At 41.3% G+C, this 27,879-nt stretch overlaps 1 protein-coding gene across 1 annotated transcript in view; it reads left to right on the top strand.

Moving 5' to 3' along the window:
• dnah6 (dynein, axonemal, heavy chain 6) overlaps nucleotides 1-27,879 on the top strand; it is a 425,407-nt gene that overhangs the window by 135,310 nt on the left and 262,218 nt on the right. The window contains exons 28-35 of the mRNA XM_041185312.1: nucleotides 6,546-6,701; nucleotides 7,365-7,526; nucleotides 8,631-8,768; nucleotides 13,594-13,761; nucleotides 15,601-15,749; nucleotides 23,909-24,016; nucleotides 25,516-26,071; nucleotides 27,527-27,649. Of these exons, the coding sequence (XP_041041246.1) occupies nucleotides 6,546-6,701; nucleotides 7,365-7,526; nucleotides 8,631-8,768; nucleotides 13,594-13,761; nucleotides 15,601-15,749; nucleotides 23,909-24,016; nucleotides 25,516-26,071; nucleotides 27,527-27,649 (1,560 nt within the window). The remainder of the gene's footprint in view (nucleotides 1-6,545; nucleotides 6,702-7,364; nucleotides 7,527-8,630; nucleotides 8,769-13,593; nucleotides 13,762-15,600; nucleotides 15,750-23,908; nucleotides 24,017-25,515; nucleotides 26,072-27,526; nucleotides 27,650-27,879) is intronic.

Genomic DNA, 27,879 nt, shown 5'->3' on the forward strand with positions numbered 1-27,879 from the left:
GACCAGCTCTGTGCTGAGAAAAGTTGTGAATCTGAAGCAACCATCCAGTTTCAAGCCAGAAAAGTCTTTGTTTTCAGAAAGCAGTCTGTTTCTGAATTTCCTTTGGATTTCCACAGCAGAGTAGAGGAGAGAGAGAAGTTGTATGGTATAGTTCATTAAAGTAGCAGCAGTTTTTGCCTTGAGTAATATTACCAGATTATTTTGGCTAAAAATCTGTAAGGGAGCTGTTGCTAAGTAGTTTACTTGTGTACTCTGACCAAGTGGGTTTTTCTGGGGCAATGTTTTGTCAGCTGTTTCAACTGTATAGTTTTAATCTTGTGTGCTTAAGTTTTTTTTTCTTGTTCATAAATCTTTTAATCTTAAAATCCTATAAGTGTTATTGGGATTCTATCTTTCTGGGATAGTAGTTTTCCCCTTGTTTTCAAAATGCAATAAAAAAATTACGATCAGTAAGACGAGATTTGGCTTGCTCAGCGAATAGCATTAGCTGTGGTGGTAACAGTCATTTAATGCCCAAGTATCACATTGTTGTCTGCTTCAACTTTGTAAGGACATCTTATTTATAAGATGTTCCACATAGTAAATGTTCAGCATGATTATTGTTCTTACCGTTGTATGCTTTGTTTTGTTCACTTCATGATATATTATGTGGGATAAGAAGGAATATGGATCTGATGACCTACAGTGAAGAAATGCCTCTGATAAAAGTTAACATCACAATATCTGAGTACAAAGCATTACAAATAAAATCAGGGGAACTAGAGTTACTACTTGGAATGGAAGGACATGATGTAGCTTTAATGGAATCTTGACTGAGATGAACTGAAAACCAAATAATCCTCACTGTGGCATTTTCAGTAGGGAAAGAGAAGGATAATGGAGAAGGAGTAGTCTTGTTAAGGCTATACCATATATAGAACATTTTTTATTGATGGTGAGCTCAGGTGGGATCTCGCTGCATCAAGTTGAGACTAAATGAACCTGTTACCAATTTGGGATTTGATAAGATCTCCATAGAAACCAATAACTTTTATAAAGAGATTTTAACTTTCACTTATTAATTGAAAGAATAACATGACAAGATTTCATGTTTTTTTAAAACTTCTACTCTATTAAATGACTAAGAAATGACTATTAACTGCACACTTTTTCTAGGTGACCTGTACTTTAAACTAGAGAAAGTGACATTCCCCTTCACCTTCTCCATGGAATTACAGTCATTAGCAGACAGTCCTCAGTTGCTCCTATATTCCAGTTGGTTCCTGTATCCCCATTTCACCAAGTAATAACTTTGAGTGACTGTCTCCAGGGACTTTCCTCAATTTTTGGAGAGTTTCTTAAATCCACCACCAGCATGATTATTCTTATCCCTGACCATGCCAGGAGAAATCTCTCAGAATCCTTAGATGGGTGCAGGATTCATCTTTTCAACTAGAAACTGACCTGTCCCCTTACCTAATGACCATAAACTTGTTCAAAAGGACTAAAATTGGTCGATGCATTAGGAGCATCTCAAATAGCAAATAACAAGAATGGAATTCCTGTGTTCCCAATCCTGTGGATAATCCTGACAGTATGCTCTCATCATAGTTTTTAAAAGTTTGCTGCCATCTTTCCAAAGCTCTTTGTGACTCCAGATGATAAGCCGTTGACTTAAACTGTTTTATACCCAGACTGTTCATTATTTCCTTAAGCTGTGACATGAAATTTGATCCCTGATCTGATTGTATTTCTTTAGGTAAACCATATCTTGTAAAACATTTAATTAACTCCTCCACAATCTTCTTAGTTATAATATCTCTTAGGGGTATAGCTTCAGGAAACCTGTTATACACATGCATTATTGTCTGAAAATACTGCCTTCTACTTTTAGCCTTAGGGTGAGGTCCTACACGATCAATCATGATCCTGGTAAAAGGTTCATCAAATGCTGGTACTGGGATAAGAGGTACCAGCTTAATCACAGCTTGTGATTTTCCTGTTATTTGACATGGCTGACATGTTCTTCAGAATTTGACTACATCCCTATGCAATCCTGGCCAAATAAAAAACCTCTGTATCTTTTCCTGTGTTTTCCTAATTCCTAAATGTCCCCCCATTGAATTTCATGAGCAATCCTCAGAATCTCATTCCTATAACTTAAGGGGATAACAATCTAATGCATCTCCCTCCAGCTTTCATTTGCTGAGGCAGGATCTGACCTCCACTTTCACATCAAAATATCTCCCCAAAGATAATAGCATATTGGAACACATTTTGCTTCTGTTTCTGAATAAGCTTTCTGATATAACTGCTTTAATTGAAAATCATTTTTCTGTAACTCCACTAACCTCCTTGAGTTAAACACTTGAGCTAAACTTTCCTGTGTTACTTCCTCCTGAACAATGTTATCAAACACAGTGCCAGCTAATTAGATTTTGACACCTTTTTCTTGCCTTTGAACTGCCTATCTTTCTCGTTTTTCTTGTTCTTCCCTATGGGCTTTTGATCTTGTTACAACACAATCAAGAAACAATCCAGGATGTTCCTTCTGTAACACCTTTTGTTGAAAATACTTCTACAGGCTGCTCAACTACCATAGGCATCACCCACATTTGTGATCCAGCTATATCATTACCCAGAATAAATTGAACCTCTGCAAAGGGCAATTTTTCCACCACTCCAACCATAACTTCACCTGCCTTCCATTTGCTCTTTAAATTTACCTTCCACGACAGAATAGATTTAGCAACTCCATGAACCCCACCTATTATTATCTGCACCTGAACAACAAATATCGCTATTCCACAACATTAAAGATTGATGAGCTCCTGTGTCTGTTAAAATTTTAACATCTTTACCTACTCCACGCAGTACACATGGAAAGACTTTCCTTTTATGCACGAAGGGCAGAATTTTATGTATGACGTGCGCGTGGCAGACAGCGCACGTCAGAGCATAAAATGTTGCGTGCTGACGTCAGGCAAGCATGCCGATGTCAGCGCGCGCCACCGCGATATTTAGCTGGGTGGGCGCTATGAAGTGCAATGCACACCTGCCCTTAATTAAAGGCCTTGTTAAGGCCCTTAACTCAGCAATCAATGCTGATTTTGAGGCGCCCATGCGATCTTCGGCTTGGCGCATGGGCACAATGGGCAGGCGGGTAAGTGATTTTTTAACAAACCTCATCCATGGGCAGGATATGTGGGCTCAGAGGGGTTGTTAATGTTTTATCTGAAGTATTTATTGCAGAAAGTGTTTTAAACTTGCCTGTGTGATTGTTAGCAGTTCTGATCGATTTCCAAAAGCTTTCTCTGTACTTTGAAACTTCAGCTCACCAGTCTGCAGACAATAATCTTTTTTGGGCCTGCAGCTTTCCGGAGGCCTCAGTTTAGCCTGGGGGTATGGGTTCTGACATCTCCACTGGAGGCAGCTCTTCTGAGGCGGAAGGGAGGGCTAGAGTAAGGAGAAGGCTAGGAGTGAACAATCAGCCTCTAGGGGAGGCGCAGGGCCAAGAGGTTGTCCAAGGTGGAAGGGGCCGCAGAAGACGCTACAATCCTGCTGCTAGGGTATACAGGTGGCGAACAGCTACCTCAATATGACTGTGGTGCAGTGCCGAAGGAGGTTCCAAATGTCAAGGGGGACAGTGAACTATATCTGTCAGATGATTGACCCTGAAATCTCCTTGAACTGTGTGGATGGACACCCCATTGCCAACGGCTCTGAAGGTCACAGTTGCCCTCCACCTCTATGCATCTGGCTCCTTCCAGGGCTCGGTGGGTGATCTTGGCTATGTCTCCCGATCAGCTGTCTGTCCACATTTGTGTCAAGCAGGTTACTGATGCTCTGTTCAGACATGCATTGACCTTCATCCACTTCTGCTGCGACCAGGCAAGTTAGGCACAGTGAGCCAGAGGCTTCGCGGCCATCGCAGGCTTCCCACGCGTCCTGGGTGCAATAGACTGTACATGTGTGGCCATCAAGGCACCAGCAGGTGAGCCCGGTGCCTTCGTCAATGGAAAGGGCTTCCATTCCATGAATGTGCAGATAGCTTGTGATCACAGGATGCAGCTTCTGCAAGTCTGTGCAAGGCACCCAGGCATCTCCCATGCCGCCTACATCCTCAGACACTCTCAGGTGCTAGGGCTCTTCACTGCTCCAGCTCGGCTGGATGGATGGCTGGTGGGTGACAATGGCTATCCCCTCAGAAGGTGGCTCATGACGCCTCTCCGCCATCCAAGAACAGAAGCTGAGGAGCACTACAATAGGAGCCACAGCACCACAAGGGCTGTGGTGGAGAGAGCCATCGGTCTTCTCAAGATGCACTTCTGTTGCCTGGACCACTCAGGGGGCGCACTCCAGTACCCCCCAGATTGCATCTCTGTGATAGTGGTAGCATGCTGCACTCTGCACAATCTTGCGCTGGAAAGGGGGGATGCAGTTGATGATGAAGACCTTGACGCAGTGAATGAGGCTGCACATGATGAATCCAGCAGTGGCTCAGAGGATGAGGAAGCACAGGGGAATGATGAGGGGCAACACGCCAACCTGTTACTACACCAGGGAGGCAGGGACATCCGGGAAACCTTAATCCAACGAATCTTCAGCTAGCTCCACACACGTGGATCTGCAGGAACAGCATTGCCTGGCGCTTCCACATGTGGCACTTAGGTGCTACATCTTCCACCTCATCAGCTGCAACTAAGGGCTTAGTACATAAACATCAATGTCCACGTAAACACTCATGATATGTCTGTGAAACATACAAATGCAGCACAAAGGAAACACCCTCAGCCATGGTCACAAATGTGGACTTTATGCAGACGGCAATCAACTCCATGCCCACCCCAGCCCACTCCCGCCCAGCCTGCTAGACATAAGTAAGATAAGGCCCTATATCTTCTATTCCTAGACAAGTCTTAGCAATTGCCAAAGCCATCTTGCAGTCTCACCACTTCTAAAATATCTCACCAGCTCCTGAATTCAAAGTGCTTCTCATACTCGTCACTTCAGATTCACCAATTCCAAACCAATCAAGGAATTAGAAATATTTTTATCCCGCTAGAGCCCCAAAGTTTTATGACATAGCAGTTGGTAAAGGCTGTTATTTAAAATCCCAGAGGGAAAAGGCTTACAGGCTTTGATGTTACATGTCTCTGCCCTGCACACTTAAAACTGCTATCTGTCATACCCAGCACATCTCTTTGAATGTAAATTTTCATTGTATCACCAGTCCCTTTGAACTCCACCTCTTCGAACAATAAAACCCCTTTCATAGTACCAATTTTATTAGTAATATAAACATTGCTTGGTGTCTGCTAGCTAGATGCAAGCATCACTCTCCTCTTGAATGCTCTGTTCAACAAAATGCAAATGTACCTCTACCTCTCTGCTTACATCACAAAACTAGTATACATCAAACTACCCAGATTTGCTGGCTTTAATCCAATTAAGACACACCCACAGACTAAACCTCTATTTATAAAAAAAATAATTTCCAATATCATTATACACATAAATGGCTTCATGACAGGGAGACTCAGAATCTACTCATTGAAACTCAGAGACTGCTGCCATTGTCTCCAACCACTTTGCACTTTCTTCACAGTAAACAATCTAAGCCTTCCTTCGATCTCTATCATAATCAAGCCACCCAGGCTTACTGTCGTGGAAAACTGCAGAACAGGTCACATGACCCCCTTCATTTACCCTAAATTTAAAGTTACGCCCTGAAATATAATAATTTTATAAAGCTTATAATAGTAACAGAATTTACAGCAAACACACAGATGGCTGTGGATGAATTAGAGAGGTCTGCAGTAGTAACAAAGTTGAAATAATGTACCCATCCCAGGAAAAGATGAATTGCTATTTTTGCTTCAGTGTACTGAAGCAGGAATAATGTGTTTTAAGGCTAGGGGAACATTTGACAAATAGTGGCTGTAACCAAACCTGGGCCACATTGAAAATAAAGAAAGCAGCCCAAGATAAGTGTTAGACGGAATATTAGCCATTTTGAGTTGAATGAAAAGGCACCTAAGCCAGTTTAATTGATGATAAATTGGGAAACCAAACCATGAACTGACCTTGAGAGATATCAAAACACAAGATACTAAGAGTGCAGGTTAAACACATTCCAACTAAGACTAAAGGGGATGAAATTAAAAGACTGGGAGTTTCATGGATAAATGGAGAAATTAAAGAAAAATTATATGTAAAAAAAGACATGGTAGAAGGAAACCTATGAAAAATATAATAGGTAAACTCAGGCAGAAAAGCACGTTAGCCCGTTAGTCTGCACTTTCAGTGTTAAATGTTGGGTGGGAAAAGTGAAACCTGGCAGTTAAAATTACCATGGGCCCATTCTCCCACTGGTGGGTATGATTCTAACTGATACCAGGGGTTGCCCACTGGTAACCAGATGGCAGTTAAAATACCTACATATTTTGACTTTACATGTAATGTCACTTGAAAATTGGATACCAAGATATTTAACAATGTGAAACAAGCTTGCTTAAGTTACTAGTTTTTCTGTTAATGATAACCAGTGTTTCACTGCATCGTAGGTGGATACAGTAAATAATTTTGAGTGGCAGAGACAGCTACGCTATTACTGGGATCTTGATGCAGACAACTGTGTGGCTATGATGGCCTTATCTAATTACACATATGGCTATGAATACCTGGGAGCATCCCCTCGGCTGGTTATCACACCACTTACTGTAAGTATATTCAGTGAAGATGGTAATTACCTGAAATATAAAATAAGGAGAAAATAATAGTAGGAGCAATAATAGCATAATGACTAGATATTTTTGCTGGAACTGGTGGGAACAGTGTGAAAATTCAGTACCTTTTTCGTGGTAAAAGGACTGCCTAGTTTTCTGGTGGTGGCGCTAAGAAGGTAATGTTGAAACTTGAGGAAGAATGGTGGCCCCATCACATAATATGAATCTTTCCATGCAGTTTGTGATAGGTTTATCATGTCCTAGCATAACATTAAAAAAAATGTATAGAGCCTCTTCCATCAGGCATTCTCAGGCCTAGCACAGTGAGGCAAGACTAGCAATTTACCTAAAGTCTGAAATTGCCCACAGTGATTGGCCAGGCTTTATTATGTTCTCCATTTTGCCAATGTTGACTAGGAAAGGTAATCTGAACTTATTTGCATATCTGAATTAGAGAATTGTTGCCAGCAGGGAAAATTAATGAAACTATGTAAAAAGACTGGTTATCTGTACAGCCAGCAAGAAAGCATGCTATCTAACAGGATGATATTCAGCCTGTTTTATAAATGGGAAACATTCATTCTGTGTTCGTCTTTCTGTGCAATGTTTGTAATATATTCAGAAATATAACTGACTAAGTTGTCTTGGTTATCTTAGGACCGGTGTTACCTCTGCCTCATGGGAGCCCTACAGCTAGACCTAGGAGGAGCTCCAGCTGGTCCTGCTGGTACTGGCAAAACAGAAACTACCAAAGACCTTGCAAAGGCCCTGGCCATCCAGTGTGTTGTTTTTAATTGCTCTGAAGGCTTAGATTATAAAGTGAGTCAATGATTGGTCCCATGAAAATATAATTTTCATAATATTATTGTGATTTATTGTAAAAGGAAGGTTAATAGTGGGGTTTGGATTAGTTTCTCAGTGCAGATGTGTGTGTGGGGGGGGAATTAAATGAATTGGAGACAGTTGGTCTGGAGCTTTTGAGTTATCAAAAGGGAGGCTAGGTTTGAAATGCTAAATATGTAAACATGGCTGAAGTTTTAGAATGTGAGGTGTGAGGAACATTTGCATTTTTAGATACATTAGAGTAGTTTGAATTTCAAAGAAATGGTAGGATGTTACACCAAGCCATAAGAATTGTGTTTATTTTTCCCAAAGGTTACTGATAATATGAGTACTATGAAAGATTTATATTATGAGAAAAATAAAATTGCAAAGACATATTGGAATAATGGAATTTACATTAAAATTGGAGAAATATGTATAAAGGAGATGAGGTTATGTGTAAGGGGAAGGCATTCTAAGATCTAACACAAGTGTAAAAAGCCTCTAGCCTCTATGCATCAAGTAGCTGTCTACAGGAAACAAAGCTAAGAAAATTCACTTTGAATATCACTGTCCAGGGTATTGTGTGCTTTGCCTGGGTCTGTTAAGATCCATTTGTTTTTACTGTTGCCTTAACGGAGGTATAACTGGGAGCCAGATTATTTAGGAGATATTATAGTAGTAATTTGTAGACCTATGTATGCTTAAAATCTTTTATTTTATTAATAAATGTTTAATTTAGTTTTGTATAATACCTCAACACCTCTGTGGACTTATTACTATTGAATCCAAGACACGCATCCTGAAATAAAATACAAATCACAAAACAGTTGTGCAGCTGCTTCAAGTTTCCTTCTGGGATTTGAGAAGCTCGGCATTTACCAGCCACTGTGTCATACCAACCAGAACTGGAAATTTCATTGAATGTGAAAACAGAACTTCTGAATCTTTTTAAGCATACATCATTATGCATTTAGTAAAGGGTATTACATCATATGTAACAATTATGGACATAATCCTTTCATTAGCAAATTTATTTTTTGATAGACAGTCACTATACTATGTAGTAAGTTAATGCACAATGAATATGTTCTCCTGCAGATGATGGGGCGCTTCTTCAGTGGTTTAGCTCAGTCAGGAGCCTGGTGTTGCTTTGATGAGTTCAACCGGATTGATATTGAAGTACTTTCTGTCATTGCACAGCAGCTCATCACCATCAGAAATGCTAAAGCAGCCAAGGTACCATAGTATTCTGACACTAATCAAGCTTAATAATAAGCAGGTCATAATTTTGTGTAATAACATGGGGAGGGGATGGCATAGTGGTATTGTCACTGGACTAGTAATCCAGGGACCTAGCGAGATGCCCCACAGACCCGAGTTAAAATCCCGCCACGGCAGGTCGTGAAATTCAATAGAAATCTGGAATTAAAATTCTGATGATGACCATGAAACCATTGTCAAGTAAAAAAACTCATCTGGTTCACTAATGTCCTTTAGGAAAAGAAATCTGCTGTCCTTACATGGTGTAGTCTATGTGTGACTCCAGACCACAGCAATGTGTTTAACTTTTAAATGCCCTTTGTATTGGCCAAGTAAAGCCACTCAGTTGCATCAAACTGTTAAACAGTCAAAAAGGAATGAAACCAGAAGTACCACCCGGCATCGACCTAGGGACCTGAAACCACAAGGACGAACTCAGCCAAGTCGACACTACAAAATCTTCCTTACTAACACCTGGGGGCTAGTGCCAAAATTGGGAGAGCAATCTCACAGACTAGTCAAGCAACAGCCATGGTCACATTCACGGAATCATACCTTACAGATAATGTCCCAGACACCACCATCGCCATCCCTGGGCATGTCCTGTCCCACTGGCAGGACAGACCCAGCAGATGTGGCACCATGGTATACAGGCAGGAGAGAGTTGCCCTAGAATACTACATCATCAATTCTGGCCCCATGAAGTCTCATGGCATCTGGTCAAACATGAGCAAGGAAACCTCCTGCTCATTACCAAGTACAGCCACACCTCTCCCTAACACCCCCCTCAGCTGATTAATCAGTGCTCCTCCATGTTGAACACCACTTGGAGGGAGCACTGAGGTTGGCAAGGGTGCAGAATGTATTCTGGGTGGGGGACCATCACCAAGAGTGGTTCAGTAGTACCACTACAGACCGAGCTGACCAAGTCCTAAAGGACATAGCTGCTAGACTGGGTCTGCAGCTGTTGGTGAGGAAACCAACAAGAGGGAAAAACATATTTGACCTCATCCTTACAAATCTTCCTATCACAGATGCATGTCCTTGACAGTATCGGTAAGAGTGACCACCACACTCCTTGTGGAGACTAGGTCCCATCTTCGCACCTAGGATGCCCTCCATCGTGTTATGTGGCATGACCACCATGCCAAATGGGATAGATTTCCAACACGTCATGAGGCGCTGTGGGTCATCAGCAGCAGCAGAAATGTTCTCAATCAAAATCTGTAACCTCATGGCCCGGCATATCCCCCACTCTACCATTACCACCAAGGCATGGGCCAACCCGGTTCAATGAAGAGTGCAGGAGGATGTACCAGGAGCAGGAGCAGACATACCTAGAAATGAGGTGTCAAACAGGTGAACTACAACACAGGACTATTTGGGTGTGTGAGACTGGATGTTATTTTTAAAATATTTTGTTGAATATTGTGTTATTCTGTGAAGAAGGCTGTGTGTATAAATGATTTGATTAAGCTGGGGTGAAGTTACTAGAGACAGGTTGTCTGGGAGGTCAGACATGAAAGGTGTTAGGTGTGCATTTGTAATAAGATATTATGGTGGGTTTGAGGTACAAGTAAATAGGTTGGATCTGACATTTGCATTTTTAGGTAAGTTGAGAGTTCATTTGAATATCAAAGCAAAGTCAGAAGTGACAAACATTTTTGCATCTTAAAGGAGATCCATGGGAACCAGAAGGGGATAAAATACATTTTATTGATCGAAAGCAGAGACAAAATAGAAACATGAAAGATGTTATATTTGGAAGGATTTGAGTTTCAAAGTGGTATGAGAACAATGAAGCTTGAGATGAAAAGGAGAAAAAGGTATTTTCAGACTTGGGCTGACAAGTGAAAAGTAACACTTGCACCACACAGTGCTAGGCAATGACCATCTCCAATAAGAAAGAAACTATCGCACCTTGACATCCAAGGCATTGCCATCATTGAATCCCCCACTATCAACATCCTTGGGGTTACCATTAACCAGAAACAAAACTTGATTAGCCATATAAATACTGTGGCTACAAGAGCAGCTCAGAGGCTAGGAATCCTGTGGCGAGTAACTCACCTCCTGACTCTCCAAAGCCTGTCCATCATCAACAAGGCACAAGTCAGGATTTTGATGGAATAGTCTCCATTTGCCTGGATGAGTGCATCTGCAACAACCCAGGACAAAGCAACCCATTTGGTTGGCACCCCATGCACAACCATTCACTCCCTCCATCACCAGTGACATCATCTACAAGATGCACTGTAGGAACTTGCCAAGGGTCCTTAGACAGCACTTTCCAAACTCATGACCACTACCATCTAGAAGGACAAGGGCAGCAGACACATGAGAACACCACCACCTGAAAGACCCCCTCCAAGCCATATACTATCCTGATATGAAAATATATCGCCGTTCCTTCACTGTTGCTGGGTCAAAATCCTGGAACTTCCTCCCTAACAGCACTGTGGTTGTACCTACACATCGAGAATTGTAGTGGTTCAAGGAGGCAGCTCACCACCATCTTCTCAAGGGAAATTAGGGATGGGCAATAAATGGTGGCCTCGCCAGCGATGCCCTTATCCCATAAATGAAAAAAAATCCACTGGGCTGAGGGGAGAGGCTTCTTTTGATCAGAGGCTATCATTTTGGTAGAAGAGAAGTGGAAGCTTTGGAAAACAATGTAAACAGCCTTGACTCTAGTTTTTGCTGCTCTTACAGTGAAGTAAATAAGTGAAATAATAGTCTAATTCCACTGTCTTGTTGGCTGTGGCTCAGAGGCAGCATGTCTCATCTTTTGAGTCAAAAGTTCATGGGTCAAGCACTACTTCAGAGAATTGAGCTCAGTATTTGGGCTGACATTTCAGTGCTGCTCTGCCAGAGCTGCTGTCTTTTGGATGAGATGTTAAACTTTGGTCTTAGGTTGACATAAAAGATCTCACGGCACTATTTGAAGTAGCATAGGCAATTTTTTCTGGTGTCTGGCCAATATTTATCCTTCATTCAACACCACAAAAACAATTAATTCAATAATTTACTTCAGTGCTGTTTGTGGAATCTGTCTGTGCTAAGATTGGCTGTTGCATTTCCCTTTATTACAACAGTGACCATATTTCAAAAGTGCTTAATTGGCTGTGATGTGCTATGGGACATTCTGAGGATGATAAAAGCACTATGGAAATGCGGGTTCTTTTCCTTTTTGCCCATTCCTTGATTGCTGTCCATTGATCCTTGTTAGAAATTATATATCAATAGGTGAGATGACTCAAGTGGGAAGCAGTTCCTATGGAGCTGTCAAGAAGATATTGAGAATGCCTATAATGTTATTGGAAATTATTTTAATATAGAGTTCTAGAGGTGTGTGTGTGTCTTAATTGGATTAAAACCAGCTGGTCTAGCGGCTTTGATGTATAGAAGAGAAGTAGGTTTGAAATGTTATTTAGGTAACTTACAAGGTGAAATATAAAGGGGGAAATTTGCATTTTTAAATAAACCATTCAAAAGAATGGGTGAAATATTACACCTAGCCAGAAGAAGCCAAACAATGTGTTTACTTTTTCCATAGCTGACTAATAAAATTGGTATTATGAAAGGGTCTTATTATTAGAAGAGGTAAAGTTCAAAAGGCATTCAAAGAGGAAAATATGTATAGAGGAAGAGAAATCTGTTGGTACAAATAGGAGGGCTTCTAAGATCTAAAGCCTCCAGCCCTTAAGGCTCAAGCTGCTGTCTGCAAGAACCCAGAGCTGAAAGAGACTCATTTTGAATGTGACTGTCCAGAGTGTGCTTTGCCAGGAGTCTCTTTAAATCTGTGTTTTACTGTTGCCTTAACGGAGGTGTAACTAGGGGAAGAATTTTCTGGCTGGTGGGGAGGGCAGAACGGAAGCGGGTGTGGGCGGGCATGGACCCGATTGCTGCCCGTGATCGGCTCCTTGCCGCCATTTTATGCAGGTGGGCCAATTAAGGCCCACCCAGCGTGAATTGCGGCTCTCAAGGACAGAGGGAGTGGGTGGGTGGCGGTGAAACTGCAATGACTGCCGGGTCCAATGGTGACCCGGCGGCCTGTTTTAAAAATTTGCTGCAGCCTTTCAAAGGCTGCAAATCATGGCAAGTGGAAGGGCTCCCCAGAGTGCTGTTGGTGAGCAGAACAGGCAGGAGGGGAGGGCAGGGGGGCACTGTGCCCTTCCTTTTTCCGATGATTGCCTTGCTCCCCTTCTGGAGGAGGTGACAGCATGACGGGAGATACTGGTACCCCAGGACAGGAGGAGGAAGCCCCCCTACATAACCAAACATGCCTGGAAGAAGGTGGTGAGCTCCCGCGATGTGTCGCAAGCACTTCAATGACCTGTTGCACTCAGGAAGGATGAGTACCATGTTGGCATTGGTCACTTAACCCAGCAGGTTGGCTTTCCCCCCTGGTATACCCTCGTGCCCCCCACAAGTCTGAGTGTAGTGACTGCATTGAATCATTGACAACTTGTGTCCTTCGCTGGATGGGCCAGCAGATATTGCCTAAGCTGATGTCACTGTGAGAGGGTGGTGAAGAGATGGGTTCTGCCCCAGCAACATGTGGTACACTGAGAATCACATTACTGTTTTGCTGGCTGAGGAAGTAATTGGCCTTGACTTTAATGCCTGCTAACATTTTATGGTAAGGTTCAGAGATGTAGAATGACTACATTGTTATTAAAGCTTTTGATTCTTGTGTAACCAACCATTAGTTGCCAGCTTCAGAAAACACTGATAACTGAATAAAATCTAAATAGAAAGTCAAAGTAAAATAATCGTTGTTTGGTTTCTTTTTCTGCAGCTTTCCCGTTTCATGTTTGAAGGTAGAGAAATCAAGCTAGTCATGTCTTGTGCTGCATTCATCACTATGAACCCTGGTTATGCTGGAAGAACAGAACTACCAGACAACTTAAAGGCTCTTTTTCGACCTATTGCAATGATGGTCCCAAACTATGCTCTTATTGCTGAGGTAATTGAACTGATGCTTTTGTTTGTCTTTTCCTTTTATTTTGGTCTGTATCATTGAAATAATGGAATCAATACCATTTAGTCAGCTGGGCTGAGGGACCATCTTCTTTTAACCTCGAGCCATTCTGCTCAATTGCTTTTTTCAAAACTATTTGAAGAAAAATTAGACTACAAATTTCAAAAACATTTTGCAGGTAACGTATTTTAGCAAGCGCAACATATGTCAAATAGATTGCAGCAGTTTAAGAAGGTCACTGACCAACACATTCATAAGGGCAGTTAGAGATGGGCAATATATGCTACCTTTGACAGTGATACCCACATCCTATAGATGATCAACAGAAATCTTGTGCTATTGTTTGTGTATTCATTGGTTCATAGGAGCAAGGTTAGACCGTTCACCACATCGATTTCCACCATTCAATTAGATAATGGTTGATCTGCACCATAACTCCATTTACCTGTCTAAAGTTTCTTCATACCCTTGCCAAACAAAATTGTTTTGAGATTTCAATTAAAGAAACACTTCCTGATATCCCTAAATGGCTTAATGCTAATTTTAAGGTTGTATGACTCCTTGCTCTTGACTTTCCCACCAGAGGAATTCGTTTCTCTCTATTTATGCTATCCACTGAGCCTCTTGAATCATAGCATGATTACAGCATGGAAGGAGGCCATTCAGCCTGTTGCATCCATGCAGGCTCTCTGCTAGTGTGACTCACCTAGTCCCTGCCTTTTCCCTGTAACCATGCAATTTTCTTTTCTCTTCAGAAGTTTGTCTCTTGAGTCAGAAGATTGTGGATTCAAGTCCCACTCCAGGACTTGAGCACAAAAATCAAAACTGACTCTCCAGTGCAATGCTGAGGAGTGCTGCTCTGTCATGGTGCTGTCTTTTGGATGAGATTGAAATCCTATCTCTCCTCTTAGGAAGATCTAAAAGATCGCATGGCACTATTTCAAAGAAGAGCCGGAGAGTTATCCCTGTGTTCTAGTCAATATTTATCAAATAATCAATATCTGTGATCTTTATCGCATTTCTGTCTGTGGAAGCTTGCTGTGCGCTAATTGACTATCATATTTCCTACGTCACAACAGTAACTGCACTTCAAATGTGCTTCATTGACAGTACATTGTGTGGTTGTGAAAGGCAAATGCAAATCTTTATTATTTTTACCCCTTTATTATTTTTACCCTTTAATCATCATAACCATCCAAATTAGTTCACCCCTTAATCTTCTATACTCAAAGGAATAAAAGCACAGTCTATGAAATCTGACCTGATAACTTAACCCTCTTAGCACCAGTATTACTCTGCTCACTGCACTCCATCCGTTCCAAGGCTGGTAAATCCTTCCTGAGGTTCAGCACCCAGAACAGAATGCAGTACTTTGAGTGGGATCCAAACAGAATTTTATTAAACTATTCTTTGTATTCCAGCCCCTTTGAGATAAAACCCAACATTCTATTCACCTTTATAATTATTTTTGAACCTATCCACTAGTTTTTAGGAACTTCTGTATATGGACCTCTAATTCTCCAAATTCCTCCACAGTTCCTAGCTTCTCATCATTTAGAAAATAAGGTGACCTACTTTCCTTAGGTCAAACTGAATGTTATCACCCTTCTCGACATTAAAGCAACCTGCCACAGTTTTATCCATTCACTTAATCTATCAGCTTTGTAATTTTCTGCTCCCGTCTACACCACTTAGTGCATCACCTAACTTAGTGTTGCCAGGAACTTGGGTCTATGGCTCTCTATTCCTTTGAGTAAGTTATGAATAAATATAATTAAAAGCCCCTGTGATCCCTGCTTTCCAGTTTTTTTTTGTGTGTTACAGGTCATTTTGTATTCAGAGGGTTTCGAATCTAGCAAGGTTTTGGCCAGAAAGATGACCCAGATGTACAAATTATGTAGTGAGCAACTGTCCCAACAGGATCACTATGACTTTGGTATGAGGGCAGTCAAGTCCGTGCTTGTCATGGCTGGGTAAGCAAACAAATTGACATGTTTAACTTTGGCTTTTAAAAAAAATGGAAAAATAAAAATAAACTTACTGGGGGTAGACTTGTTGCCCAGGTATAAAGCTGGTGACAGTTCAGATTAGCTAAGCATTAAAGGAACCATATGAATTTGAGTGAAATCAATGGAAATGAAAATTGAGTTATTCTGTCATGGGTGGCGCCTCCAGGAGTTTTATACTCTGAGCTCCAAGTTAAAAATCTGCCCCATGGTCTTTCAGATGGGTTCTGGAAATTGAAGTGCAATAAATTGAGTCAGTGTTATAATATTGGTCTTGATGAACCGATTATTTAAATAAGTTCGGAAAGAGATAGCAGAGGCATTATTACATAGGGTGAAATTTTATGGCAGTGGGATTTTACGTTCCCGCCAAAGCCAATGAAGTTTGCTGCATTTTACGGCCCTGTTCCTGCCAAAATTGGGCCGTAAAATTCTGCCCATATATATAAAATTTATGAGAACAGGGAATAATGCTAAAGGACTGGTGAACAGCTAATGTGATTCGTATATTGAAAAGGGGAGACAGAATCTTGGAAGAGAACCATAGACCAATTTGTTGAGCATTGGTTGTCAGAAAGCTAATGAAACCCTTCCTCAAAGTTGTAATAAAATACATCTAGAAGCCGAAAATATAACAGTTAACATGGATTTCAAAATGGAAGATCATGCTAACTAATTTTATTGAATACCTGAAAGAAGTATCAGGAAGGGTCAATAAGGGTGATGCAGCAGGTGTTTTTGGATTTTCAAAAAGCTTTTGATAAGGCACCATAGGGTCAGATAATGTGGGAGTCCGGACAAACAGCGGAATGGATAGCAAGCTACTTCTAAAATAAAAAAGAGTAGGGTTAACAATTGTCACACAGACTGGCAAAAAACTGGGAGGTGGTGTTCCACAAGGATCGGTTTGAGTACAACAATTTACATAAATGATTTGGACTTGGGAATTTGAAGTATGCTTTTAAAATGTATGACGACATTAAATTGAAGGTATCATCAATACAGAGGAGGGCTATAACATCATACAGAAAGCTATTAATAAACTTGTCAAATGGATGTGCTATTACCAAATGTATTCAGTGTGGTAAATGTGAGGTGGTACATTTTGGTAGGAAAATTAAGAGGTCACATACTCTTTGGCAAATAAGGCAGGAATTTTATTAGCCCTTTGGTGGGGGTGAGAAGGCTGGCAAAATGACACATGAAGCCTGACATCATTTTCATCAGCGGGTAAGTTATTAGCCAGGAGCACAACTGAACCACTAAAGTGGCCAATTAAGGGCCACTTCCCATCTCTGTGAAAACCGGTGGCATCCCAGTGGGCTCAAGGAGGGAGGCACCTTCTTTTTGGGGGACTGCTAGATCCACAAAGGGGCTACCTGGCTGCAGTCGCTGCCCCTGCGGCAATGGTGTCACATGTGCCTCACAATCCCCTTTCCTGATCTACATGACCCCCGTGTTCCCCAACCCCACTTACCACTATTTGAGGGCACTTGGCTATTGAGACACACTATTCTTTAAGCTGCAGCATTGCTGAATCAATTGAGATGCTGGCCCCATGATTGGACCAGCAGCTCTTGGGGGCAAGCCACTGTTTTTAATCAAATAGGCCTCACCAGATCCTGCTGCTGGTTGAAGCGGAGCCACTTCCTGCTTTTGGGTCCAGCGGCAAGACTTCCGCAACACACAAAATCCAGCCCTAAATGTCTAAATGGGGTAGTGAAAAAGAGAAATCTAAGGATACAGATACACAGACCACCAAAAATAGTAATGGCAGATTAATAAAACCATATAAAACAAAACAAAATTTCTAGAAGAACAGAATTGAATAGCAGAAAACTTATAGTAAACTTGTATAGCACCTTAGTTAGACCATCCTTGGACTACTCCGAACTGTCTGATTTCTATATTATTAAAATGATTTAGATCACAAGAAATAGGGGCAGGAGAAGACCAGATGGCCCATCAAGCCTTCTCCACCATTCAAGACAATCATGTCTGATCTTGAGTTTTAACTCCATTTTCCCACCCACTCCCTTTATCTCTTGATTCCATGAGAGATCAAAAATCAATCTATCTATCTATCTATCTATCTATCTATCCCAGTCTTAAATGTATTCAACGATGGAGCATCCACAACTATCTGGGATAGAGAATTCCAAAAGATTCACAACCCTTTGAGTAAAGTAATTTCTTCTCATCTCAGTCCTAAATGATTGGCCTCTTCTCCTGAGACTGTGTCCCCAGTTTTAGATTCACTGACCAACGGACACAATCTGTCAGCGTCTCTCCTATCAAGCCCTTTGAGAATATTATATGGGCAGAATCTTATGTTCGGCAAGCGGGGTGGCAAAGCGCGCTTGCCGACGCATAAAATGACGCGTCCTGACGTCACCCCGCGTCATTTAGATTTTCAGTTCTGTGGGCACGCAGCTAAATCGGCTGCGTGCCTGCCGAACTGTCAAAGGCCTATTAAGGCCATTAAAAAAGTAATTAACATGATTAGTGGACCTGCTCCTCCAACGTTAAGGTAGGGGGGCAGGCCAGGAGCCCAAGTGGGCTTCTGAAGAAACATGAAACCTCATCCACGGGCGGGATGAGGTTTCATGAGGGTATTAAAATTTTTATAAGATGTTTAAATAAAAGAAATTGACTGTCCGAGCTCATGTGATAGTGGCACATGAGTGGACATGTCAGTAATTATTTTCCTCTTCTTTATTGAAACTTTCAAACCTGAGCCAATCTCCCTGAGGTAGCACTTAGCCTCATGGAGATGAGTGTGCTCTCCTGCGCACATGCGCAAAAGAGCACAGTCCTGGCTCAGGGAGTCCCCCCCCCCCCCCGCCCACACAGAGAGCTTAGTGCTTCCTGGTGGACATCACGCTGGACGGGCTTTAATTGGCCCGCTCATGTAAAATGGCAGTGTGCCCCCAATTGGGGGCACCAATCAGGAACCCGCCCACTCATGCCCACTCCCGCAGAACCCCCCCAAAGGAGGAAAGATCCTGCCCTATGTTTCAATTAGATTGTTTCTAATCCTTCTAAACTCCAGAAAATAAGGGCCCATTTTACTCAGCCTGTCATCACAGGACAACTCGCTCATCCCAGGGACTAATCTAGTGAATCTTTGTTGCACCTCCTCCAATGCAAGTATATGTTTCCTTAAATGTGGAGACCAAAACCACACACAATTGCTCTAGATATGATCTCAACAAAACACTGTATAATTGTACCAGGACTCCTTTATTCCTGTACCCAATCCCCATGCAATAAAGGCCAACATTCCATTTGCCATCCTAATTGCTTGCTGTACTTAGAGTGTCATAGAGTTTTAAAGCACAGAAACAGGCCCTTCAGCCCATTATGTCCATGCCAGCCATCAAGCACCTATCTATTCTAATCCCATTTTCCAGCACTTGGCCCATAGCTCTGTATGCTATGACATTTCAAGTGCTCATCTAAATACTTATTAAATGTTGTGAGGGTTCCTACCTCTACCACCCCCTCAGGCAGTGTGTTCCAAATTCCAATGGGTGAAAAAATGTTTCCTCAAACCCCCTCTAAACCTCCTGCCCCTTACCTTAAATGCTTGCTAACTTTATGTGTTCCTTTTACGAGCACATCCAAATCTCTTTGAATATCAACAGTTACAATTTTTTCACTTTTTAAAAAATATCCTGCTTTTCTATTCTTAAACCAAAGTAAATAACTTCACACTTCCCTACATTATATCCCATCTGCCATGTTGTTGCCGACTCACTTAATCTGTGTATAATCCTTGCAGTCTTTCTCTGTCCTCCCTACAGTTCTTGAAAAGCGATGTAACATTTGCCAACTTCCAATCTGATATGACCATTCCGGAATCTAAAGAATTTTGGAAAATCATAGTTCATGCATCCACTATCTCTGCAGGGTCTTTTAGAACCCTAGGGTGTAGGGTACTAGGGAAAGTGCAAAAAAAGATTGAATAGGATGATACCAGAACTGAGAGATTATACCCATCAGGGGAGATTGAACAGGCTGAGGACTCTTTTCATTAGAAAAGGGAAAACTGAGGGGTGACATGATGGAGTCTTTTAGTTCAAAAGCGTTATTTAGGGTAGGTGCAGAGAAAGTGCTTCCACTTGCAGGAGAGACTAGAATTAGAGGACATAAATATGAGATAGTCACTATTAAATCTAGTGATGCATTCAATAGAAACTTTTACCTAGAGTAAAATGTGGCTAGAATGTGGAGCTTGTAACCACACAGAGTAGTTAAGGATAATATCATAGATTAATTTAAAGTGAAGCAGGATACATACATGGGAGAGAAAGGAATAGAATAATTTGTTGATGGGGCCTGATGAAGAAAGATGAGAGCAGTTACGTGTGGAGCATAAACACTGGCATGGAACCAGTTGGGCCAAATTGCCTGCTTCTGTGATGTAAATATTATGTAATACTATGCTATTTAATATTACTATTTTAGTATTAATATTTGGCATTTATTATTGTATTATTGAATTGCATATTATTTAGTACTATAGTATTATTAATGTAATACTATGCACAGAAGTGGTATTCTTTTTACAAACAATTAACAATACAGCCCAGATGTCTGTTTTATTCTTTGTCTTTCTATTACATAATAATACTTGATATTGATCTGCTTAAAATGTATTGACATTTCAAAGATGCCAGTTGAAACCTTACTTTAAAAAAATCTAAAACACCTTACCCCAGAAAAATGATTTTAATTGAGTACAAAATTGTTTATTTTATTTATTTATTGTTTATTTGTTTATGAACATAGAAGATCAGATGCAGTTCAATGAAGGTCTAGACAATGCAGTACTGTCCTAGGCATAACCATCTTCAGTGCTTCATTAATGAACGTCTCTAATCATGACGTCAGAATTGGAAATGTTTATGGATGATTGTTCAGTGCTCAGTTTAGTTCATATCTCCTCAGTGTTTGGAAATAGAGACAATTTAAGTAAGTTATATTTGTATTTGTGGGTGTTAGGAATGAGTTTTAGCTTTAATGTTTAAGTTTGATTTGTATTTCTGTATTTGTGTGTTAAGAAAAGGCCAAGTTGAGTTTGAGTTTCACTTTAAAAGGTGCCTGCATTTCTAATGAGTTTTACAACTCCTGAAGAGAAGTTAAAGCAAACACAAGAGTAGAAAAACTGTCCTGTTGCTTAGGGTCCAGAGAAAAAGACCCACCCCTACACACATATAAACAGAAAAAAACTAGAAGAAGTAGTTTGAGTTCAGTTGGAGGTAGTTGCTAGCAGAAGCAGCCTAGAAAGGACGAATAGCCAATCCCAAATCAAAGTCCTGTTGAAGCCAGAACTCCAGAGAGAGTGGACACTGAGAGAGGAAACTGCAGAGTGAGAGCATATTTCCTGAAAGAATTGAAAGGCCCCAAGGCCAAGGAGTGAGACAGGAACAGGAGAAAGTCCCAAGAAAACCTTCTAGTCAAAGGAAAGACAGGAACCTGGAAAAAGTCCTGTTAAGTCAAGTTAAGAGTGAGGAGCAGAGGAAGGCTCCAAGCTTCAACCTTAAATGAAGAAAAACTGCAAGAAGCAGATTTAAAGTGAGAAGCCAGAACGTCTAAAGAGGCAGCAGAAGGCGTGTAACCCTTTGCTATGCATGTGAAGCAGTGGTGTACTGTTGACAGCTGAGTCAGGGTGAGAGAGTGCATGGAAGAAAGCATAAATGCATGTGGTGACTCAGGGGAGAGAAACATCAGAAGGAGAGTTTGAAACCCTGGAAGCAGACCCTTGTGGAAGGAGTCTGAGAGAAAGCGTTGGTTTGGAAGATTCCAGAACGAGTTCTTGGAGAGGGGAGATTGGAAACCCTTGTGTGAAAGATGGAGTTCAGTGAAGTTGGTTGGCTCACAGGGTGACAAGTGTCTGGGGGGAGGTGATGAGAGATCTGTAGCATCTGTCACTTGGTTTCAGTGTGTGGTGTGCCTGACTGCAGGTTGCCAATTGGTTTACATGGACTATGCACTTATTGTGAACACTAGAGTATATGTTAGCTTTTGTAACTTGTGTTATCCTTGCAAATCTGTATATATCTGTAAAGGTACAGTTGTGGGTGAAGGAGTAATGCAATATAGTTAATGTTTTCCTGTTAAATAAATGTTTTATTCTTTTGTTAAAAGTTCATCAGCTGACTCCTCTGACTGTTCAGTTGCCAATCTCCAAGTATCTAAACAAAAAAATAAAAGTTAGGATCTATCAAGCCACGTTCCAAACTGGGATCAGGCCTGCCAGTAGTAATAAGAGTTGGGATTGAAACATCAGATACTGAAGCAGCCTATGCCCAATTGTAGCAAGACCTGGACAATATGCAGACTTGCGTTGAAAAGTGGTAAGTAACATTCACACCACAAGTGCCAGGCAATGGACATCTCCAACAAAAGAGAATCTAATCATGTTCCATTGACAATCAACAACATTGCCGTCACTGAACCCCCAATCATTAACATCCTGGGGCCAGTTACCATTTGGTAATGGTATTGTTAAAATACACATGTGAAAGGCATTGTTTAATTAAGTACATTGAGCACACATAAGTAGGGAACAGTTGGGACACCGGATGTGAGGAGAGAGTTGTGAGACTGAGCAAAGTCAATAAGTTCTTTCAGTAAAGAAAACCTCTGTGAGTTTTGACTTCAACAAGTGGCTTTGATTTTACTAACACTGTTGACCAAAAACCTAACTGGACCAGCCATATAAATACGATGGCTACAAGATCAGGTTAGAGGCTTGGAATTTTGTGGTGAATAACTCATCACCTGACTGTCCAAAACCTGTCCACTATTAACAAAGCTCAAACCAGGAGTGTGATGAAACATTCTCCACTTGCTGGATGAGTGCAGCTCCAACAACACTCAAGGAAATTGACACCACTCAAATCAATGCAAACTGCTTGATTGGCACCTCGCCCACCACTTTAAACATTCACTTCCTTCACCACTGAAGCACAGTGGCAGCAGTATGTACCATCTGCAAGTTGCACTGCAGTAGCTCGCCAACCCTCTTTTGACTGCACATTCCAAATCTGCAACATTCACTACCTAGAAGGACAAGGGCAGCAGTCACTGCTTGTACATTCCCATGCTGACTTGGAAATATATTGCTGTTCCTCCACCATTGCCGGCTCAAAATCCTGGAATTTCTTACCTCAAAGCACAGTGGGAGTACCTACACCACATGGACTGCGGCAGTTGAAGACAGTGGTTCAGAATAGTTTTGCAAGGGATCGGCAATGAATGCTGATTTTGCCAGTAACTGCAATCCCAAAAATGAATAACTAAATAAAACTAAGCACAAACCAGGTTCTTCTCTCTGGTATCTGAGGTATACCTATGGCATGAATATTTATAAATGTTACCCAATTTAAGTATCTGAAAAGCAATTGTCAAAATATTTGTGGTCTTCAACTCCCTTAAATAAATGAGACCATGAATGTTTTGACCTGAAACCAAAAAAATATTTGACTGATTTCCTTAATTTGTGGAAATCTAACATACCTTATTTAGAAATCACAAGAGAATTGTTGGAATTGTTATTATTTGGAATTGTTGATGGTAGTGGGTGAAAAGGTAGGCAGAGAACTTTGCTAAATGATATCAAGTTGAATGTGCACCCCAAATAAGAAAACACAGAGAGAGCAATGGAGAGATGGAGGAAGGAGAATGCTAGAGAGCAAGAAACTGTTAGGAAGGCAGGAAAAGTGATGGATGTCAAATAACCATAGGTAAAGGTTAAGTTGTAATAATATGTTGATAAGCAGAATTTAATGTTGTGGAGCAGGGTATAATAATGTTTTTCCTGGATTTAACCTCATTTTGGTCTAAAGTCCTCTATTGCAGTGAATGAAACCGTTCCAGGATGCATAAGGCCGCTCACTGTCAATGATATCATTACATTCATAGTGTTAATGTTGAAATGTGTTACTCTGTAGATATTAGTTTCCTTTAAATGGATTTCACTGTGATATATCTGTATCAATGACTATTCCACTGGAATAAAAATGATTATTTGCCTAAAATGTGATTTTGATGTATAATTAATTGCAGGTACTAGCTCTGAAGATAATTTAATATTTCATTACATTTCTTTTGTTTAGGTCTCTGAAGAGAGAGAATCCAGGTTTGAATGAGGATGTTGTGTTGATTAGAGCCTTAAGAGATTCTAACCTACCAAAATTTCTGTCAGATGATGCATTGCTTTTCAGGTACATAGGTTCTTTTTGCTTAAGTATCATAATAAGTAATGCATTATTATTCTCTGTTTGTTCATATCATTTCTCTGTCTGTTCATATCATTTTGAAATGTTTCCATGATTTCATTTAAAACTTAGAAATGCTACTACACTACATTCTTCAAAAGACTTTGAGTAAAATTGCTCATGTAGATACATTAATAAAATAAAGGAATTTTCCGTGCCCATTGGCAGCAGGTGTGTTTGGTGGTGTGAACGGACAAGGTGGCAAGAAGGCCAAAAATTGGTTTCATGATGTCGTGAAACCAGTTTGCAATTGTCCATTGCAATTGTCAATGGGTGGGCCACATATCCCGCTGTTGGATGGTGGGAACTTCATTGTAATACATCTGCATATCATTTTAAGCCCAGTTTGCCGAATCATTTCTCCATGCTGGGTCATCCGGGCACATTGGTGTGATTGTACGCAGACATATTTCACAACTGTACATAAGCGATGTGCGCCTAGCGAGCTGCACTTCGCTCGGGACTTCGAGGTTTGTTTGCCTACCTTGCTTCTGGCAGCACTTGCAGTCATTAGCGCCAGGCTTCGCAGATAGCACCACATCACTTTTAAGGGGGCTCACAGGCAGGTCTCTACCTACCAGATCAGCTATAAGGCCGGGGTGGCTTTGCAATGGTTGCAGGTCTAGGACTATACTGAGGAAGGGGGGTATTCCAGGGTGTATGTGGGAGCACATGTTGATCTGTGCAAGTGGCCTCAAGATGGTGAGGCCTGAGGAGGCAGTCTCCGGAAGAGATGAGGCCAGATAGAGATGGGAGGATGTGTGTGAGAGAGTGAGTGGTGATGTCCTTTGAGCTGGCAGTGAGTAAGATGCTAGGGAATGTGTGATGGGCTTGAGTATGTGAGTTTAGAGTGATGAGGTGATTGCCTTACCCTGGCAGCAAGAATGAGATCATTAATCTTTCTGCATTGGATGGTCAACCTCTTCTGTGCAACACTGGCACTGATCACCACTGTCACCACCTACCAAGCTGGAGTGGTGAGATTGCTGGACCTCCTGTGGCTAGAACAATGGGTAGAGGACATCATGGCGGGCCTCCACGGTATCTAAAATGCATTCCAGGGATGCGTTCCTGAATCGGGGGGTTGAAGTTTTCTTGCCTTTAGGGGCCATGTCTTCTGTGCAGCCATCCTAGACTGGAAGCACTGAGGTGTGCCTGCAGCTGCACTTTTGAATATGGCATCCCACATGAGGAAGCAGCGAGGTAACAGATGGTGGGAAAATGAGCGCCCACCTGCCATCGAAACGGCATGTTTCCCGGGAATGCATGATTAATGAGGCAGGATTGGACCAATACGGCATGAAAAGCCACTATTGCGGCCCATTGCCACACTTAGTGCAAACCTAGGATGATTCTGCCCAAAGTATTTTAAGTTTATTGAAGGGTACATAACTTTGAATGGTTTGACTATAGACTATAGTGAAGTTTTTATTTTCTTCTTTTAGTGGGATCCTTTCAGATTTATTTCCGGGAGTTGTTATTCCAGATCATGATTATGGTTCATTCCAGAAAACAGCTATTGAGGTGATGCTTAACCGTGGTCTGCAAACTGTCCCTACAATGATTACAAAGGTCATACAGTTGTATGAAACCATGATTGTGCGGCATGGTGTTATGCTGGTTGGGCCTACTGGAAGTGGCAAAACTACAGTTTACCAGGTTCTGGCAGACACTCTTGGAACTTTGTATAGTGCTGGTGAGAAAGACCCAAATTATCAGCCAGTGAAAACATATGTGCTAAACCCCAAATCAATTACAATGGGTGAACTGTTTGGTGAAGTAAATAATGTGACACTGGAATGGAATGATGGACTAATGGCACTTAGTGTCCGTGCAGCTGTGAATGATGAAAGTAAAGAACACAAATGGATTATCTGTGATGGTCCAGTTGATGCACTGTGGATTGAGAATATGAACACAGTCCTTGATGATAACAAGATGCTGTGCCTTGCAAACAGTGAACGAATTAAACTTACGCCATATATTCACATGGTCTTTGAGGTAGGTGATTTTAAACAAGTTTAGTGTGTATGTCTCAAGACTGTGGTACAATACCAGTCAGATTCTTGTGGAATTTCTGAGTCTAAGTTTAGAATTTTAACTATAATAAGAACAGAAAGTGTTGGAAAATCTCATCAGATCTAGCAGCATCTATGGAGAGAGAAACAGTTAACATTTTGTGTTTAGTAAAACTCCTCTTTGAACTGAAGAGAGGTAGAAATCTGCTGGGTTTATGCTATTGAAAAAGTGAGGAAGGGGAGGGCCAGGTCGAACAAAAGGGAAGATCATGGATAGTTTAGATGGCAGGGGAGATTAAATACTAAAAATATCATGGAACAAAAGGCAAAGGAAGAGGTAATGGTAGTAAAGAAACAAAGTATTGTTGTGGGGGGATGGGGAATAAAAATGGAGGACAGGGTTCATGATGTGAAGTTGTTGAACTCAATATTGAGTCCAGAAAACTGTAAAGTGCCTAATTGAAAATGGAGGTGCTGTTCCTCTAGCTTGTGTTGGGCTTCACTGGAACACTGCATCAGGCTGAGGACAGAAATGTGAGCATGAAAGCAAAATGGTGAATTGAAGTGGCAAGCAACCGGAAGGTCAGGGTCATGCTTGCAGACTGAGCAGAGCCGTTCTGCAAAGCATACCCAGTCTGAGTTTGGATTTCCCATTGCAGAGGAGAGTGCATTGTGAGCAATGAATAAAGTAGACTAAATTGAAAGAAGTATAAGTAAATTGCTGCTTCACCTGGGAAGAGTGTTTGAGGCCTTAGACAGTGAGGAAGGAGGGGGTAAAGGAGCAGATGTTACACCTCCTGCAATTGCATGGGAGGTGCCATGGGAAGGGAATGAGATGTTGGGGATAGAGGAGGAGGGGAACAGGGTGTCGATGAGAGAATGGTCCATTTGGAATGCCGACAAGGGAGGCGTGGGGGAGATGTGTTTGGTGGTAGCTTCACGCTGGACGTGGCAGAAATGACAGAAGATGATCCTTTGAATACAGAAGTTGGTAGGTGGAAAGAGAGGACAAGGAGAATAATATTGTAGTTCTGAGAGTGAGGGGAAGTGCGGGAAATGGGTCGGATATGGTTGAGGGAATCCTTGGCTTCGGAAAAAAGAAGGCATGTCGCAAGTGCAATTGTGGAAGATAACATAATCAGAACAGATGATGTCTTTCGCCGTTTTACTTTTTAATGGAGACTTTAACCCATTCATTCTATTTTAAAATGTGTTTTTTTTCAGTCTGCATGTTGTCTTATTAAAATGATCAGTAGAATGATGTGCTTAAATTGTTGTGACAGGCATGTGACCATTTGACATTATTCATAACACCTAAAATTCTTCAGTGGTCATAATCATAGTATTATTAATTCATTATGATTGTTGTATAACAAAAATGCAATCAGTACCAGAAATATGTGTCTAATTTATGAGAAATTATCTTGTTACCTTCCAGGTACAAGACTTGAAGGTGGCCTCTCCTGCCACTGTTAGCAGGTGTGGAATGGTTTACATTGATGCAGATGAACTCAAATGGATGCCATATGTACAAACATGGATGGCTAACCATTCAGATTATGTGAGCTACAACATTTGTAAATTGAGATTCACGTGCAGTAGAACGAAATTGGTCATTTAAAAAAAAAACTGCTACATTATGTTTTCACTCAACTTACCCAGTCCTTAGTGTCAGCTTTGCCTGCAGTATGCAGAAAATGTCAGCCATGTTGAATACAAATTTTGTTTCTTGTCACCTCTGTGTCTTCATGGCCCCTTTATGCTCAGACCATAAACAACTGAACTAGGAAG

The sequence above is a fragment of the Carcharodon carcharias genome, chromosome 4, assembly GCF_017639515.1.
Source record: "Carcharodon carcharias isolate sCarCar2 chromosome 4, sCarCar2.pri, whole genome shotgun sequence".
Taxonomy (NCBI): domain Eukaryota; kingdom Metazoa; phylum Chordata; class Chondrichthyes; order Lamniformes; family Lamnidae; genus Carcharodon; species Carcharodon carcharias.